The sequence below is a fragment of the Cystoisospora suis genome (assembly GCF_002600585.1).
Source record: "Cystoisospora suis strain Wien I chromosome Unknown contig_1260, whole genome shotgun sequence".
NCBI classification, from domain to species: domain Eukaryota; phylum Apicomplexa; class Conoidasida; order Eucoccidiorida; family Sarcocystidae; genus Cystoisospora; species Cystoisospora suis.
The window spans coordinates 28630-46901 of record NW_027154060.1 but is presented as its reverse complement, the minus strand read 5'-3'; the positions used below and the strand labels follow the sequence as shown (position 1 = coordinate 46901).

The 18272-nt window shown below is 45.9% G+C and overlaps 1 protein-coding gene across 1 annotated transcript; it reads left to right on the top strand.

The window, feature by feature from the left end:
- The first annotated feature begins 1058 nt into the window (after positions 1-1058).
- CSUI_002992 (uncharacterized protein) lies at positions 1059-18245 on the top strand. The gene is made up of 4 exons (XM_068063190.1): positions 1059-3990; positions 4944-10651; positions 11554-12067; positions 13492-18245. Exons 1-4 carry the CDS (start codon positions 2193-2195, stop codon positions 16746-16748), a joined length of 11277 nt encoding a protein of 3758 aa, XP_067924836.1. The 5' UTR covers positions 1059-2192; the 3' UTR covers positions 16749-18245.
- Positions 18246-18272: the final 27 nt, after the last annotated feature.

Sequence of the window (18272 nt, the reverse complement as noted above, 5' to 3'; positions counted from 1 at the left end):
ACTCCCCATCTTACACTTGGCTTGCAGACAAGTGGCTAAACAGCGCACTCGCGGGCGCGATCCTCGTGCACACGGCCAGTCCCGAATCCTTCTTGCGATAGCGACAAGACAGGTACGGTCTATCCAAATTGCTTGGTGGGGCCTTCCTTCATGGGTGCTGTTTCGAGAGAGCCAGAGGACAGTCCTGGGGTCGCGCTCGACGGCAGTCTCTGGGGACTGACCATCAGCATCAGCCACAGAGAAAGGATCCCAACTTTACTGCTGCCAGTAAAAAGACGTTCCTGGCTGGGTTCGCTGAACCGCCAGGAGCTGTGATTTTCCCGGGGCAGCCTCACATGAGCAACTAATTAACCGCGGCCCCGCTTTCTCACTCAGCTCTCGGTGCCTCGTTTGTCCGTGGTGCGGCGGTAGTGCGGCGCCGGCGTGAAGTCCATCGCCCCAAGCGTCCGCTTTCTACCATAGTAGACAGTGCCCACTGTTTTCTACAACAGAACTCGAACTCGGAGTGGCCGAGATGTAGGAAGTCAACTGGAAATTTAGAATAAGTAAATATGTCCGTTTTTCCATCAGTCACGAGCGTATGAGGAGAAAAAGGCACTTTAGCCGGAGTGTCGATACCATCGAGAAAACGCGATATACAAGCAAGGAGACTGTCGCTAATACATGCCGGAGGACAACACAGAATGGAAGTGAGAGTCTGCGCTCTTGGCGTTCTCAGCGAGACATCCTCGCTAGAATAGCTGGGTATGTCCGCCGCAGAACCTCGCTCGGTGACTTCACTGGTATTCATGAAAAGGAGACGAACGTATGCTCTCTACAAGGGAGTACGACAGGAAAAGTAGAAAGGGATTACTGTCAATGAGGCCATGCTCTTACTTCCACACTGACCATTGCTCGATCCTATCGGGCGCATCGCTCGGGTGGCCAGCCCAGCAGGAGACAGGAGAAGGTTCTTGGAGGAAGCCCCCATACAGTTTTGCAACTCCCGCGAGTGCTCCTTTACTCAAACTCGACTCTCTCGGGTTGCGGTAGCTCGTCGGACGCCGGTTTGTCCGTCGATTTCTTCTTCTCCACGTTTGACTGAGAAGAGCAAATAGCGTAGGTTCTCTCTTTTGTCTACCCCTACGCAGTTCATGAGTTTCTGGAATTGCCTGCCTTCACCGGAAGAGTGGTACGAGAGGTTGAATTGGTTCCTCCTCAAACGGTTTGTCTCCTGAACACCGTTTAATTCGTTTTTCTCAAGTTTCTGCCTTTCTTTTTTCCGTGTCTTTTCCCAGACTTTCCTAAGTCTTTTCACTTTAGGTGTGCATGGCCTCCCGCCAAGGCACTTCTTTGTTCTCAAGCCAATCGACAGATGACGGGTACAGCACCCAGTGACTTCTTATCATCCGCGTCGGGAGACACGGCGCGTTGTTTTGCTTGTCTCATTAGAGTTCTTCTCACTCTTGTCGTTACACTTCTCTCAGTCCGAATCTTAGCAGACCTCGCAACACACACGTTTCTCCTGTTTCTTACCTCGTCGTTTTCTTTCATCTGTCAATGTGACTGGAGACGTAGAAAGTAGCCGCCGTGTGAGGGCATCGAAGACCCCTCCGCAGTAACTTTCTTTCTCCACATGAGCGATTTTTCGCTTTCCTCGGCAAAAAGAAAGGTGAAAGGTATTCGCCTCTTCCTAGCAAACGGTTTGTCAATCGTTTCCACCGTCCTTAGCCCTCAAACTCTTGTCGTCCTTCTTACCAGTGACTGCAGCTCTACACCTGGAGACACGGGTGCCAGACAGGAACTTTCACATTTTCCAAACTTTCTTTGTCATCTCCGTACTAGAAAAGTAAAAAACATCTCTGTCTCTCTCTATCCGTCAGCAGTATCTGAGGGTGAAGACTCACTTCAGCAGCATATCAGTACCCGTCTACCACCCGCGGGTGTGTATACCCATGACTGACTGTGTATTAGCTAGAGAGACGGAGGACAAGAGAGAGAGAGACAGAGGGCTGTTCACGCTCACGCTTGTGCTGACCGGGAGGTTTTCGTCCTTGCGAATGACCTACCGTGTTAGGCTGTTACGGTCGGGGGAGACACTCTCTGTCTAGTTTTTGAATACTTCCTCCAGGTGTGATTTTCTCTTTCACAATAGGAGCGATGTCTGGCCCCAGTAAACCATTTCTGCTCTTGCAATACGTGCCCTTCCATGAATGTTTTTCATCATGACTGTATTGGCGCACATCTCTACCTTCTTTTCGCTTGTGTCTCCTCTTGCTTCGCTTGCTTTTCGCGGTACTCGATCCAAACCTCTCTTTTTCCCGGGATCTTTCCTACTTCTGCCCTTCCTCCTGTCTCTGTTCTTCGTTCGCCACATAGTGTATGTACACCTCAAGCCTCCTCTTCTTCCTGTGGCGGCACAAGAATGGTCTCGAGGAGCCTCGCCATCAGCTCAAGTCTCTTCATCATTAGTCTATCATTCAACTGTACATACAGCCGGTGTTGTGAACTTCGACAGTATGTCGGAGCAAAACACGGGGGGCAACATTGCTCAACAAAGACGACGTGCTGTCGTAGAAAGTGACAGCAGCCAAGAGGGAGAAGAAGAACCCGGGGAGAGGAGGAGAACAAGGGAGATTGAGCGCAGTCAGGCAGGTTTAGATCTGACTAGTTCTTCCTACATTGAAGGAAACGAGCTTCTCTCCGCAGTGAGTGAGACGAAAGAGGAGAGTAATACCCACATGGTGTCTGATCAGGAGAGTAAAGACGCCTGGAAAGATGAGGGCAGTGCGTCTCTTGATAGGGGAGAGAGAGGATTTCAGGATCAAGAAAAAGAGAAGAGAGCGATGCATTACGAGAGGATGGGACGGGTTAGGATGATGGTGAAGACGATGGTAGCAAGTGGAAGCAAAGGACGACAGGAAGAGGAAGAGAAGACGAAGAAGGCTGGAAAGTATCGTACTCCCTTGAGAGGTGGGAAACGTCTAGGGCGACTGCGTGCAAAAACAAAGGAGTATCAAGAGGAGGCAGACGAGAAGAACAAGGAAGAGCTCGAGGGGGAGGAGAAGAGGACGAAGGAAGAAGAAAAGAGGGCGGAAGAGAGGACCTTTTCACACCCTCTCTCCGGATTCTATGAGACGAAGGTCAGTGCCAGTTCAGTAGGGGGGGGAGAGAGCCAACTGAGAAATCCCCAAGAGAAGGATCACAAAGTTGGAGAACTGCAACACGAAGATAAGACTGACTTAGGACTTCAGAGACGTTTTGTATCGGAGTGGAGACAGGAAGAGAACAACGAGAGTTCTTCAACGGACAACGACAGGAAAATCGTCGTTTGTTCTAGCCCTCTTTCAGATCGTTCTTCTCCGTCACCGTGCTGTAGAGAAGAGAAGCGCGACTTTACGAGCAGGCGGTCTTCTCACAATTCTTTGTCTCCCTTTCCACGTGCTGTCGAGATACCCGTCCGTACTTACTCTCTCAGTTATAGAACGTTCCTTACAGGAAGGGTCTATGTCAGGCTTCCTGTCTCGGCGCTCCTGAAGAATTCCTGGGAGGATTCTACGTGGAAAGGTAGAGAAGAAGACGATAAAGAGGAAATACAGGGGAAAAAGCAAGAACGAAGAAGGGTAGGGTTGGATAGAGATGGGAGTGTTGGCGAAGAAATGAAGAAGCGGCAGGGGGTGAGGGAGGAGGATGGAAGTGATGATGCTGGTATCTTTAGGGAAAGAAGAAAGAGACGTACAAACGCAGAATCGAGAGAGAAAGAAGAAGAAGCAGATGGAGCTACTGCTGATGCAGCCGGGCGTGAAGGTGGAGGACTCTTGCGGGTGGGTAGTAACTCTGCGGGAGAAGACGATGCTGTTAAGAAGAAGAAGCAAAGCAAGACAGATAAGAAGAAAAAGAAAGAAGAGGATGAAGAAGAAGCATCGTCTGAGTATGTTAGCTTGAAGGTTGAGGTGAAGGAGTTCACATTACCCCGGGAAGGAGTCTTTCTTTTTAGATGGAATAAGCCACGTAAGTCTCTCTGGTGTATGTACAGTACGTGTGAACTCTAGATTCATAAGGATCAATCAACAATACTTCAAAGCGCTTGCAATCGTTAGAGAACTCGAGAGGAGAGAAGAAAAGAAAGTCATCTTCTGGGCAGGCGTTGGGAACCCTTACCCAACTCCAGGCCTTGCACGTACCTGGCTCCCTCTCTCTGACGATTCTACAGGTCACACCAGTTGAGAAAACGAAGTGCCTGCGATGTGGTTTTCATCTTCTATTGTATATATATATATATACATACAGAAGGTAGGTTCATATATCCATATTCACTAAACGCAGGAATATGACTCTTTAGTCGTGTATGTGATCTCTGTGTATGTTTGTGTGGACAAGGTGGGTGTATACACAAAGTTGACTCTATTTTGATTAATATTCTCTCTCTCTAGAGAGAGAGAATATTAATCTTTGCGTGTTGGAATGAGGCTTCTAGTCAGGAACAAAGTCTTTTCACTCTCTTGTGTTGATCGAGCATCCTGTCATTCTATGTGTGTGTATGTGGTATACGGAGTCTGTATGTTTGATTCTGCATAGACCTCCTTTTTACTTCTCTTCCATACCCGCAGAGTTTTAGATTCGGAATGGAGCTACTTGTTCTTCTCAGTGAATTCGCTGTCCTTTCTACGCTGGTGCTTTCTGTTTCTTGTCAACGTCCTTCCTTTCTAAGACGAGAATGATTTACCGTGCTATCATGAATGAGTACCGGGACACGGAAGGTAGATGCGGTATAGTCCATTGTATATACACTAGGAGAGAAGGAGTTTCATTCTGTCTGTAAAGAGGGCACTGAGGGTCATCTTTTCGAATATGTGGTGTTGGAAAAGCTTCGTTTAGTGGCATGCCGTAGCGTCTCACATCCAGGCTTCGCTTCTTTTATGAAGAGTATCTTTTTTGAGATTTTCTTTGAATGGGTGCTTCAGCTACGTTTGTCAATTACAACCTAAGACTAGACGTTTCATCTCCAGGGACCTATTTTCTTCCTCTCTCCAAATCGTTAAGTGACCACAACGGCTCACAACAGTTCGTCGACTGTACGTACACTTCATCAGTAAGATTGTCGCCGATGACTCCAGCCCATGGTGAACTCACGGATGTCTTCAGAACGGATGACGGAACTTCTTCTTCTCCTCCCGCGGTGTCATGTCGATGTTCCGTCTCGTATCAAGATCCAACTGGGACATTAGCTGTCCCGTCTCTGTCTCCTTCGTCATCTTCCTCTTCTTCCATCATGTCTACATTTCTTGCATCTGAACGCTTGTACTATGTCATGCTTGCATCGACAATCGATGAGATGGCTGTATACAAACAGAAAGTCTCAACGGGAAGTGGTGAGGCTTCGATGAATGTTGCTATGTCCCTCTTTTTTCATGGAGATAAGTATCTCAGGATTCATCCTCTCCTCACACAAGATGAAATTGTCGAGCTTGACTCTACTGTTGATCCTGGTCATAATCGAAATGTTCACTTCTTTCGTATTCCGTCTAAATCTCAACTATCTAGCATGCCCGTTCGGATAAACACTCTCTCTGGAGCTCTCTATGATGATGATAATGTCGATGCTCCTACTGATACTACTGGTGATCACGGATACTCTCATTCTATCGGCGAATCTGCCCTTCCTTCGTCTACTCGTCTTACAGAGTTTGACGCACAAGCAAATAAAACACTCACCGCTACAACGACGACGACAACTCTCATGACGTCTCTCCTGTCTAGCTTTCCTTCATCTTCATCGATCGGAGAAGGAAGAGAACAAGAAGGAAGAGAAGGTTCAAACGAGAAACAGAAGAATACCCCGAAGACATACACAGAGAAGAGAAAGAAGAAAGAGGAGACAAGCAGAAATAATCTTGGTTCGTTGAATGAAACGCCAGGTCGGAGAGGAGAAGGAGGAATAGAACGAGGTAGTGAGTTGACACAGACTCCCAGCAGCAATTGTCACAGTAGAGAGAATGAGATGTGTGAGGGTAATAAGAAGAGAGAGAAGAAGGATAAGAAGAAGGGGAAGATTCACCGTGAGGTGAGAGAAAGAAAAGACAAAATTGATGCGCTTTTCTCTCAGTTCTTCTTCACTGTTCCTGATATCGATGTCGTTGATTACATCAAATCGCCCTCCCTTTCTCAACAGGGGACATGTTCCTCATCGACTCCCTCAGACAGACAGCTATCGTCACATCGCTCTTCTTTGTCTTCTTTCCTTTCTTCTTCTTCCTTTACTCCATCTTCTTTCTCTTCTTCGGTTTCTTCCTTCTTTGCGAGCCGACATAGAAACACCCCGACAGGGAGACTAGGACTCCGCGCCTCCCCTTCCTTTCTTTTTGAATGGCATCAGGTTGTGTCCCTTCAAACCGAAGAGAATACCTCAGGTTCTCTCCTCTCTTTTCCTTTCGCTGTCTTCTCTCCTTCTGCCTCGCCCTTGTGTCGTAACAGCAGTCGTCGCCGCCGTGTACCTAGAGTTTTCTCTACTTTCTTCAGACGCATGCAGAGAGATCTCCTTTGCTTATCTCGTTTGAATCTTTCGGAGAAAGAAAGGAAAATCAACGACAGGAGATATCCTGGCGCTGACACATCTGACATCTCCGCCAAAACAAGCAGAGATAAGGATGGTCCATCCCCTCACTCATCCTCTTCGTCTTCATACCCTCCGGAACGATCGTTCTCATCATCATCATCTATAGAACGCGGTGATGCAAGCCTTCTCTCCCTGCCGCCGTCTATCGGTCCCATTGCGTGCGTACGTATACAATATGGAAGACCAGGTAACACTTCCTTCTCGGATTCATCGTCTGCCTCCTCTACTTCCTCCAACTTGTTCTCTCCCTCTGCATCATCTTTATCGTCTTCTATATTATCTTCGCCTCCAAGAAACAAGTCAGAACGTCTATATGGCAGTCGGGGAAGGCGAAAAAGATTCTTCCAAGTGCCACCCAAGAATAGAACTTCCTTTTTGTCAGATCCTGCTACGGAGATTACGACGAACTCTCTCATCGATAACTGTGCTTTTCTCCCAAAGAACGTCACGCAGGCACTTCCTGAGGATATCATCATGACGGCTCATCCGGACAAGAAGACTATGAGCAACATCGAGCAGCTTACACATACAACCCCTAACGATGACGGAAAGACGAAGAAGAAGAGGAAGTCTCTGTCCTCGTTAACCCCGGTGAATGAAGTGTTGTCCCGTTATTTTGATGTGAAGCCTCTAAGACGTCCTCCATCAGATCACCTCTCAAAGATCAAGACAAAAGAGAATGGAGAGGAAGAAGAAAACGAAGGCGGCTTGAAATCTAGTCGTCAAGAGATCTCCAGAGAGGACACAAAGGTTGAAGATTCGATCGAGTGGTCTGTATCAGTTCCTGTAGATCAAATGCCTCTTTCTATGCGGCATGCAGTCTCTTCTATTACACTCACGTGGAGAATTGTCCCTCTTCTCTTAATGGAACCTCAACAGCTACCGCAGGATGTTCAACGAAAGACTGACATTTCCGAAGAAGAGAGGGAGAAAAGATCCAAAGAGAATCGTGCCGAGAAAGAAGAAACATTTCGTAAGATGGATACAAGCATAGTGAAGGGACAAAGAGAGAAAGAGAGAATTGATCATCCTCAGCTCGAGAAAACAAGTATGTGGAAGATGGAGGTTGCAAGAGAAATGAAGGAGAATATGCTTGGTAGCGCAGAGAACACGAACAAGACGAAGAAGAAGAAACTTTGGCTCCTATCTCAGGGTGTTGAGTTTGATCGTCCAACAGCTCCTGGTCCATGGCTGTTTTCTTTCTATATGAAGCAGGATTACAACGAGACAGTTCTCCTGCCTCCGGCGGCTTTGAGCGGGGAACTTCCAGAAGGATCCCGAGAAATCCAAAATGAACAGGACAAGAGCATATTAGATGATTCGCCTCTCTCTTCTCTCTCTTCCGTAGCAAGAAGGAAGAAAAGGAATGAAAGACACACGGAAAACGAACTACGGGCGTCTTTATCATCCTCTCTTTCTTCTTCTTCATCCTCTTCCTCTTCGTTCTTCTCAGACTACTTCTTCAGTGTTAATGAAGTAGAACAGTCAGACAGCAGTCCTCTGCATGTCGTGTTGGACGAGTCTAAATCTTTAAAAGAATCGAGTGATCTCTTCTCCCTTGTACCTTTTTACATACGACGGCGTTCATGCAAATCAACTCTCTTGCAGGAGGAGCAGCAGCGTCAGCAGCAAGTTCACTCTGGCCATCCTCCTCGCTCAGCTCTTCAAAAATCTCCCTTCTCTCCCTCGGAGACTGTCTCTTCTTCTTCTGTTGAGAAAGAAGAAAGACATCTTCTAGAACAACTCGCAAATCGCAGCTTGGTCTTTCATTCTCGAGACACTCTTCATCCTGGCGGGAGTTCAACTGCTTATGCAGATGTGAAGACGTGTGATAAGAGTTTTTCTTCATTTCTCTACAGAGTGATTTTCTTTTTCTCCTCTCTCATTTCTTCATTCTTTCGTCCTTATAGCTCATCAGCTTTGGTTTCAGACTCTCTTTCGTACGTACAACAAGAGAGAGAGAAAGGAACTCCTGAGGGAGAGAGAGAAGACTCTCACCGTTCGACACACCATACAAAGAATGCCAGAGATGATGCAGAGAGAAAGTTCCTCTTCCCGAAGCCTATCACAACCACCTGTCGATCGTCTTCTCGTCTCTCATGTACATCTCAGGACAAGCTAGCGACTGGCCCTATGTCTCCTTCTTCCTCGGATGTCTACTTTTGTTCAATACCGATCCTTCCCTTCATATCTCCGTCTCTTCCATTTTTACGCCCTTCTCTTCTTAAAGAACTTTCATTCTATCTTACTACAGATGCAAATGTTTCTTTTTCTTCTTCCTCCTCTTCTCCGTCGTCTTCTGCCTTTTTCTTCCCGGAGATTCTGACGGAACTCGTTTTGTCTCCCGAAGACGTCTCAGGAGGAGTCAGTTTAGCCGCTCAGATCGACGCAAGTGAGATATGGGAGATGCCAGGCATGCAATGCCAAGATGAAGATTGGGACTTCAGGATGGAAGAAGATGGAAGTGTTTATAATGAAGAACAACGAGAAGAAAAAGAAGAAGATGGAGGCTCGGAGGGTAGGAAAGAGTCGTCGTCAGTTCATTATGAAAGTGTCACTTCCTCCGTAAAGAGAACGAATGAAGCGACAGGTGAAGAACAGGAAGGAAGAAAAGAAGAAGAAGAAGGAATTGCTTTTGTTGAAGGAGGAGGTCGTATACGTGAACTTAGTGCTTCCTCAGCCGTCAGGAATGACGAGAATGATGAAGATGATAGAACCACCTTCCCTTTCACCTCAAAAAACCGAGAGAGCGAACACAGTCCTTTCTCGTCGTCGTCTTCTGCTCCAAGTCCTAGTCTTTTCTCTTCCTCATCTATTCGTATCAGTAGGAGTGGAGAGGAAGAGGAAGAAGAAAGCCGTTCATCACTCGACTTAGATAAGAACGAAAGCTTCCGGCCCCAGGTCATATTCTCATCTCGATCTCCAAGAGACTACGAGGAAGAATCACCCGTACTACAGAATGAAGAAAGGTCTTCTTTGTTCCCTGGTTATGCGACAGCTACCACGGAGACGAAGAATACTTTCATGAAGGAAGAGAATAACAAGCGGAAGAAAAAGAGGGGGGAGGAGGAAAAAGAGAATCAAAGGAAGGGGAGGAGATCGGTAGACATTAGCTCGACCGGCATTCCTATATCTTATTTCACAGTCGATATGACGATAAGACAAAATGCTGTGCCTTTTCATCGTTCTCGAAGAGATGGACTTTCGTCTTTCTCCTTGTCGTCTTCTTCCATTTCATCTCCTCTCTTCTTTCATCACTCGTGGAAACTCCCCTTTGTCTGTCAGCGGCTTCAACGTACGAAAACTAGTGAGGAAGGAGACAAGAGAAGTCCTGAGCGGCGGCTCTCCAGCCAACCCAGAGACAGGGGGACGAAACAAGAAGAAGGAAGTGAACAAAGAGAGGACGGCGGAGGGAAAGAAGAGAAAGAGGAAGAAGGTGATGTACGTGCGTCGTTTTCTAGCTCTTCAGGAAAAGGCGGTCGAGTTGAACGTAGCGAGGACCGATCCTTTGTCTACGTTGCGTCGACATCTCCCACGTGGAATCTCTACGCGGGTAGATATCTAGCTAGCTGGAGACTAGTAGAGCATCGCCGAGTGATTCTCTCGAGGGCTAGCCTGTCAAATTTCAAGGCGACACAGAAATTCCAAGGAGTTCTTGAGGACGAGAAGAAGAAAAAGAAGGCGGAGGAGAAGGGCAGTCAAAAGACGGGAAGGCGTGGAGGTGCCTTCGATAACAGAAAGGAAAAAGACCGCTTTCTCTCTTCTGTGCTGAAAGCCTTGCAGGATTCAGAATCAAGTACCTCTCGCTCTTCGTATCGGGATGTAGAAACGGAAAACGCGATGGCGAAGGAAAGAGACACTATTGTTTCCGATGAGAAGATAGACGATAAAGAAGTCCGTACTGTTTTTCGAAGCATCCCTACGAGAAAGGGTGAAGACGACGAAGAAGGCGAACTGAATAACATCAAGAAGAAGGATGAGACTGAGAATGATAATACACTACCTTTCAGAGTGTATATCGATGCTCGTCTACAAGCCGATGAAGGCTGTGAACAAGTAGGTGGATAGGCGTTGACTTCATTCCGAGGCTGAGGGATGATGCTGAGGAGAGTAGTTAGGTAGGAACTCCCGTATCCGCTGCAGGGAGAGCGGCTTCAGTGAGGGTCGGACTGAGATTTCCATGTATTCGACATCCATAGGTGGAGAGACCTGTTGACCGAGTAAGATAAAGAAGAGAAAGAAGACCAACAACAACAGGAAGAGAGACTAGTAGAATAGCTCCAGTGCTTATTCACGTACAGCCGAGACCTCCTTTCTCTTTACATGACTACTTATGCACATGCATGTAGTGTCAGCATGTATGTGCATGCATCTCTTCTTTTTCTGCAAGTTTGATCACTGTGCAGGCTGAGGTATATGTCTCTCTCGATTGTCTTAATGTTTGAGTCTGCACGTGCCCCTCTCTTTCCTCTCTTGCCAGTCTGCTACAGGCAGGGGTTTGCGGACTTCCCTTGCTCTCAAACTCTCGAAGTCAACTGCCTCTCATGTTGCTCTTCAAAGCATGTGTCCTCGTGTCCCTACGTTGTGTCTCTCCCTGTGTCTCTAGTATGTCTATCTATCTATCTATCTTGCGACAGTTTCTCACCCGAAAGATGCATCACGTGTCGTCATCTCTCTCTTCCTTTCTCTTCCGCGGCTCACACGTTCTCTCAGAGCTTTCTCCCCTCTCTTCTATTTTCTTTCTCTCTCGTCATTCGCCTTTTTTTCATATCTGCCTGTGGCTGTTCTTAGTTCTGTCAATTTCTCGTCTTTCGTCGTTGTTTCTGTCGTCCAATCTTCCCTTCTGCCGCTTTGTCTGTCATCATCATTGTTGCTTCTTTCTTTCTTTCCGCTCGTCTTCCATCATCCTCATTCTTCCTTCTTTTCTCTTTTTCACTGTTTTTTGCTTTCTCTCTCAGACATGTCACAAAGGCCATTGTTGGCCGTTGAGTTTTGTCGATGGTTATCGCGTGAATTACTGTCGATGTACCTTAGGGTATGCTGGAGCAGCATGTGAGAAATCGGTTCTACCCATGTGGTATATCGATTTCTTAGTTGGCATCCTTGTTCTCTCGAATCTCGCCTTTCTGTTCGTCTTGAGAAGTTCGCTAAGAGATTTCATAGAAGCGACGGCGCAGGAGCAGCAAGCTCAAGAAAGAAAGCAACTGCTTCTTATGCAGACAAAGAGAAAGGAGAGATACGAGAGTCTAGAAGAAGCGGAGGCACACCTTAGAAGAGAAGAGGCGTATCATCCGCAAGGAGAAGAAAAGGAACAAGACGAGAGTGAAGAGGGAGAACAAGAGAATGGAGAGAATGAAAAAGAAGAGGAAGAAAAAAGCTTGCTGATGCTGGCACATGTTCATGAAGAAATCAAGTTCTTTAGAGATATGAGATGGAGAGCTGTTCTAAGGATAGCTATCTTCGGCATGGCAAGTAAGAAAGAAACAGAAGAAAAAGAAGATGAGGTGATGAATGTCTTCAAACACTCACTGTTTTCTTTTCTTGGGTGGATTCAATCTTGCTTTCCTCAGACTGAAAAAGCCACAATGAAGCTTGTTCCGGGTAGATGACATCTTTATGTCTCCGAGGTAGATATTCCCACATGTGGACGTATACTCCATATATATATGACTATGTATCTCTGTGCGATTCATGAGTATATTACTAATATGTATATATATATATATATGTAGTTAGGGTGAGCAGGCTCGTTCAACGTGTTTCCTACTCGGGGCTCGGTTCTTCTATTATCTCGTTTCTCCTCTAGCAACGCATGGCCTTTCTTGTTTTTTCTCTCTTTTGGATACGCACCCTCAGCTATCAAACAAACTCTCGTCATTATGATGTAACGGTAGATATCCCCATTCTATTCACCATCCCTGCCACTGTACAGTATCTTCCTTCGGGTACTTCCGAGCTTCACGTGTTGAGATACACGAGTCTTCCCGAGATGTTTCTATCTTGTCTTCGACTGTCTATATATGTATGTGTGTATCCGGTGATGTACTAACATTCATATATCTACATAGCTGTTGTACTTATGTATACATATATGTATGTATATCTCTTGTGGGTGAGTACACTTTTGTGCTTCAAGTTCACCCGAGTACTCTTCCTGCTTCCTTCTGAGGGAGTGTGTGTCTTCGGAGGACTTGCTGTAGGTGTCGATTCTCAAAGAGGATAGTCTATTAGCACACGTGAATACATATAATGAGAATGAGATACATCCATCTCAATTTGTACTAGAACATACCACACATTCGGTTACAGTATTGGGTATGTGCACGTAAGTCTATCTTCATTCATGTACATATGGACTTACACGTGTCCAGATTCATATGGATGTGGAGATGTCATTTTACTTAGATATGTGTGTGTATCATCAGCGTGGCTGTGTTCAGCTTTGCTGATGTAGCTCCGTATGTATCTGTACCTACAGCTCATAAAGAAGACACATCAACCGTGCATGTATGTGAAGGGCTTCAGAACACATCTCGGAGGTTATACTCTGAACAACAAATATAGAACCTAAAGGTACTAGGAAGCAAGATAGTCCGTTAATTGACAGGGTTATTTATAGGCTTCTTCCGGGCGGCATAGGCAGTTGCAGTAGTGATAACATGTAAAACCAAATCTTTTCACTGTAGGGGTGTCTGTGCGTTATGAGAAGTGCCAGAGAGAACAAGAAAATCTTCTTCTTATTCCCTCTTTTCTTCTTCTTCATTTTTGTGATGGAGTGTATGTACACACGTAGAGACACTGACAGATACGAAAGCTCTCATCCGCCTCTTCTTGTTTTCTCCTGTCTCTTTCTGTTTCTCTTTTTCTCCTTGGGTGTCCGTTCGTTTTCTTTGCAGTGTGCGCGTCAGCCTTCTATCACTTATGCTTTGACGGTGATCGTTGCTTTCTTCTTCCTCCTGTTATCTGGCAGCGTCTTGATTGTATCTTTTCGTACTTTTCCTTTGCTGTTGTCCTGATTGCTTTGATGAGTTTTAAATCTTTTTTCTTCGAGCTCTGTATTCACATCATCCTTTTCTCTGTCATCTTCTGGGCTATGACACCTACACCTCGAGATGTTGAGACAGTTCTCTACCTCTTTATCTCTCTTACATCTCTTCTTTTATGTTGTTTTTCTATGGGAATACCTCGTCTATGGTCTGTAAGACGGCAAGAGTTTCTTCATCTCTCATCTAGGAGTTTCAAAGCAAGAAGGGTCGTGCTACGAGCTCTTGCTATCTATAGTTTAACAGAAGAAGAAACGGAAAGAGAAAGAAAAAGGGAGAGGAATGTGATGAAGGTCAGAGACCTGTCTGAGGTTACTAGAGGTGAGAATGAAGAGGAGCGAGGGGATGGTGGCCGTGGAGGAGGAAGAGAAGATCTGAAGAGCTTCACGGTATGTTTGCAGTGTCCCAGTCACGATACCTTTGAAGAAAGAAGAAAGAACAAGGAAGAAGGAGCACAGAGTAGCGAGAACACCGAAGAAGGAGAAGGAAGAACGAGAGGAAGAAGAAGAGATACAAGGAAAGTACAAGAGCAACAACATGAAGAAGAAGAAGAAAGAAGTGTATGCTGTGCTCCCTTGACATGTCTCAAAGAGTCTACAGTTGTAGAGGGGGCTAGCTACAATTCTCTGAAGGCGCACGAGGAGAGCAACACACATGTCTCTTCATCATCTTCATCAGTTCCTCTCTCCAGTTCTTCTTCTCCCTCGATCTGTCCGGAAATTCAAGAGTCTTTTTCTTTTTGTCCTTCGTCTTTCAAAGGAACTGTGCATGGATCTGTCTCGAGTTCTTCTGAGAGGCGCATTCCTTTACCATACTCTTTCTCTTCTTCTTATCAAGAAGATAGTCATGAGTCCCTTCCTTTATGTGATGATGCGCTGGTGTCTCCACGTACCTTAGTACACTCTTCCGCTACTTCTAGCTCTTCATCGTTGTTCTCATGTGTCTACTGTCCCTGCCCCACATCGGTTGTGAGGAGAGTTCTATCCTTTCTTCATTTCTTGACAACTCGACTTATTCCGCAGATGAGTCGCAACTTCCGTCGAGTTTTTCACTCTTGTCTTCCTCATTCGTGTCTCCATGATGGTTGTCTACAGTCTCTGTCATTTCGCTTCAACCCTGGCAACAGATGCTTTCATTGCATGCGGAAGTCTACAAGTATGTTGAAGAAAATGGGTACAGAGATAAGAAGATATGTCAGTGATTTCCTCTTGATTTTAGGAGCAAGAATATGTGAATATATAGAGAGACCTATATACCTCTTACTAGGACTTCTATTGGCTTTGATAGGCGTAGCCTCGTATGCAATTTTCGAAACGAATGATAACTATTGTTTCTTACATACGCTTTGGCATTTAACTATAGAAACCTCACCGTTCTTCTGTCTGATGTCTTTGAAACCATCTCCGTGTCTTCAACTGATTAAGGAACTGAAGAATGTCTCCTTCTCACAGACTTCTCTGTTTCCATGCGGGAGAGATGGAGGGTGTCTAAAGAAAGAGAAAGCAGACCATTCTTCTGAGGCTGATAGTCGATTTCGATGGTGTGCAGGAAGGGGGAGGAATAGAGGAGAGGACAGGGAGAAGACCGAAAACGAAGAAGAGGAAAAGAAGACGGTTCCACTCCTATCGGTAGTATCTGATGACCAGAGAGGACAACAAAAAGAAGTGGGAGAGACAAAGGTAGAGAGTGATGAAAGGACAGAGAGAGAGGATGCTTTATGTAATCTGGGCGAAAATGTCATGAAGGAACAGAACAGTGGTGAGGTGGATCCTGGGGAAGTAAGAGAGAGAGATGGAAAGACAGGGAGACAGGAGAGAGAAAGAGTTGAAGGGAGACAGACTAGGGAAGAAGAAGAAGAAAGGGGAGAACGAGAGATAAGCGGAATGACAATGAAGGGATGCGAGGAGAAGGGGGAGCACGAACAGCGCAAGACGTCTGGCGTTCGCCCTCTAGAAGGGAAAGGAGAAGAAGAAAGGCAACAAGACGGGGGAAAGGAGAGGGAAGGTACGAGAGACGACGGTGCTGATAAGAATGATCTCGGCTTTCTTTCAGGTGGAGAAGAAGGGACCGAAAGGGTTTTCAATGAATGGGAATACGTGCTCAGTAATCTTCTTGGCATGCTCAACAACGATGTAGAAGAGTTAAGATTTTTCTGTTCGAAGAACGGAAATAAAGAGACAGGAAAACTTCCTTCTTACGATGTTCTCGGAAGGATGACGAGACACTGTCTTGGAGAGAACAGCAGTGATGGAGTGGGGGAAGAAAAGAAGAGAGAGGTTGAAAGGGTGGATCATTCACAGGAAGAAAAGAAGGAAGTGAGTGGATTTGAACTGAAGAAACGGTCTCTTTTCACTTCTGGTAGAAGGCGTCTTCGTCTTCGTTCTTTTTCTCCTTATAAAATCGCGGGAGAGAGAGATGAGGAGGAGAACAACAGAAACCTCAACGCGACGGAGGCAGAAGAAAAGGCTGAACAGCCATCAGGGAATTCCATCAGTCTTCCTGTCATCGTACCTCCTCCCGCGTCAGATACTTCATATCACCTGGTAGATAGTGTGTGTACGCCGGACGTCCCTACTGAGAAACGTGGCTTTCCTTGGTCAAACCATGTTTCTGCTGAAGATTCTTACGGTGCTTCAGATACAAAGGCGCAATACGTGTCTCCTCTTCTCTCTTCTTCTTCGACGGAGAAGCTCATCTTGAGTGGAGAGACTTACGGGGACCCCCGTCAAAGAGTAGTTGAAGCGTTCGCGACTTCTTCCTGTTCTTCGTCCTCTTCTACATCTTCGAATCTATCTCCCTCTTTGGGGAGTGTTGTTCACTCTGAGAATGATATCTGCCGTCTTCTCTCTCAACTTTTCATCTCTCATTCGAAGTTTCATAGAAGAAGCATTCAACGACGAGGGGTTCCCGACCCTGATGAGAGAAGTTGTCCTTTTAACACGCTTCTTCTGTCTCCTGAGGAAAAGAAGATAGAAAGAAGAAGAGGAAGTAGATGTATTTGGTGCATGTTGAAGGGATGTCTATCTCCAATAGACATTGCTATCTTGCAGCATGAGATACTACGACTGAGGTGTATAAGAAGTCTCAGGAATTTTCGCTGTTTTTCTTAGGCTTCCTCATTTTTTCTCCATGTATAAGCTGGCCGACGGCGTTGTCAGCTGTTTTGTGATCTCTATTCAGGAGATAGATTCACATCTGCATGCTCATTTCATTCCTTACAGTGAAGCTCTCGTTTGGGGATGCTGGACAAATCTCCAAGTGTTGAGGGGATGAAGGCCCCTAAAAAAACGGGAGAAGACGGGAAGACGTAAAAGTGTTCTATTATAGACATCGCATACAGATTCGAGAAATACGAAGATTATAGGTGTACAGAAAGACAGAGAAAATGTATTCGTGAGGACACAGATAGATCTATATTCCACATAGCGCATATGTGTAGATGCAAGTGTGACTGAGAATCTCTGGTTTTGCACGTAGTATTTACTGAGGAATATGACGCGACTTCTCTTTTCCACTGTTTCTCTATCCGGGCCGCTAAGGAAATGTTGTCTTTGTTATCTTTCGACAGTGAGTAGTAATCAGATGGTGTGTATATGTGACGAGAACTTTCGTCTTTCGTACATTCTTTGACTTCTCTGTTTAGTATTCTGTTACACTTGTCGAAGTCAAACGTGATCATATATTGCTGTGTGGGCAGTCGGAGCATGTGCGAAATCTCAACTCACTGCATGCATGCATGCATACACGCAGAGGAAAGAGGCGCTGGCGTATGTTCCCCTGCCTTTTCGTTGGTCTCCTGTGTACTTGGTATCGACACAGAAACCAGTGCAGCGTTCTTTTCAATCTCTTTCTTCTCGCGTTGTCTGTCGGCGGTGTAAGGAGAAACAGTGTTTTTGTGACTTTTCTTGTAGGTCGTGCGTGGTGCATACAGGCGGGGGGTGAGTCCGAACAGACAGCCGCCCACAGTATGATATTTTAATAGACTTCCTTTTCACGCCGACTGTTTTCATGTTTTGTCTTCTTCGTCTCGTTGTGTTCTGCATGTGAGCATGAGAGAGGCGGGAGAGTGCGCACTGAGTAATTGGGTGCACTAGAGTCTGGGTCGTAAGTAGTCTACTCTTTGGCTAGCCAGCTAGCCACCGTAAGCAGGTACTCTCTTCATTATGAAAACACTGTAGATATGTCTCGTTCGAGAGATGCATAGTCCTTCAAGTAGAAAACTGTCCGTTTGAAACTCTCCTTTTCGAGCCAGGACGGAAAGAAAGCAAGAGGAAAAAAGGTACACGAAGACATTTTTCTTAGTTTGTTATTTTCCTAAACTCACCTTGTTCCTGGATCTTGAGAAGTTGTCTCTATGGAGAGAGCCGTATGACTCGGCTGCTTTTGTCTGGTTCTGTATTTGCTTTCTTTCAAAGAGTTCGGACGATGTGTACTGAGTACTCTTTTTCTCTACTGGCTGTTTTTGAAGAGTAGTGGCATTGGTCCTGTCCTCACCTGTTGCTGAGAAGAGATGTTTCGATACTGGCAGAAATGAGTCACGAATCAAAAGATTCGTCTTTTTTCCGCGTGTTACCTCGTTCAACTTGACCAAGGTAGAAGTGGAGCAGAATGGGTAATGATAAAAGTCCTGACAA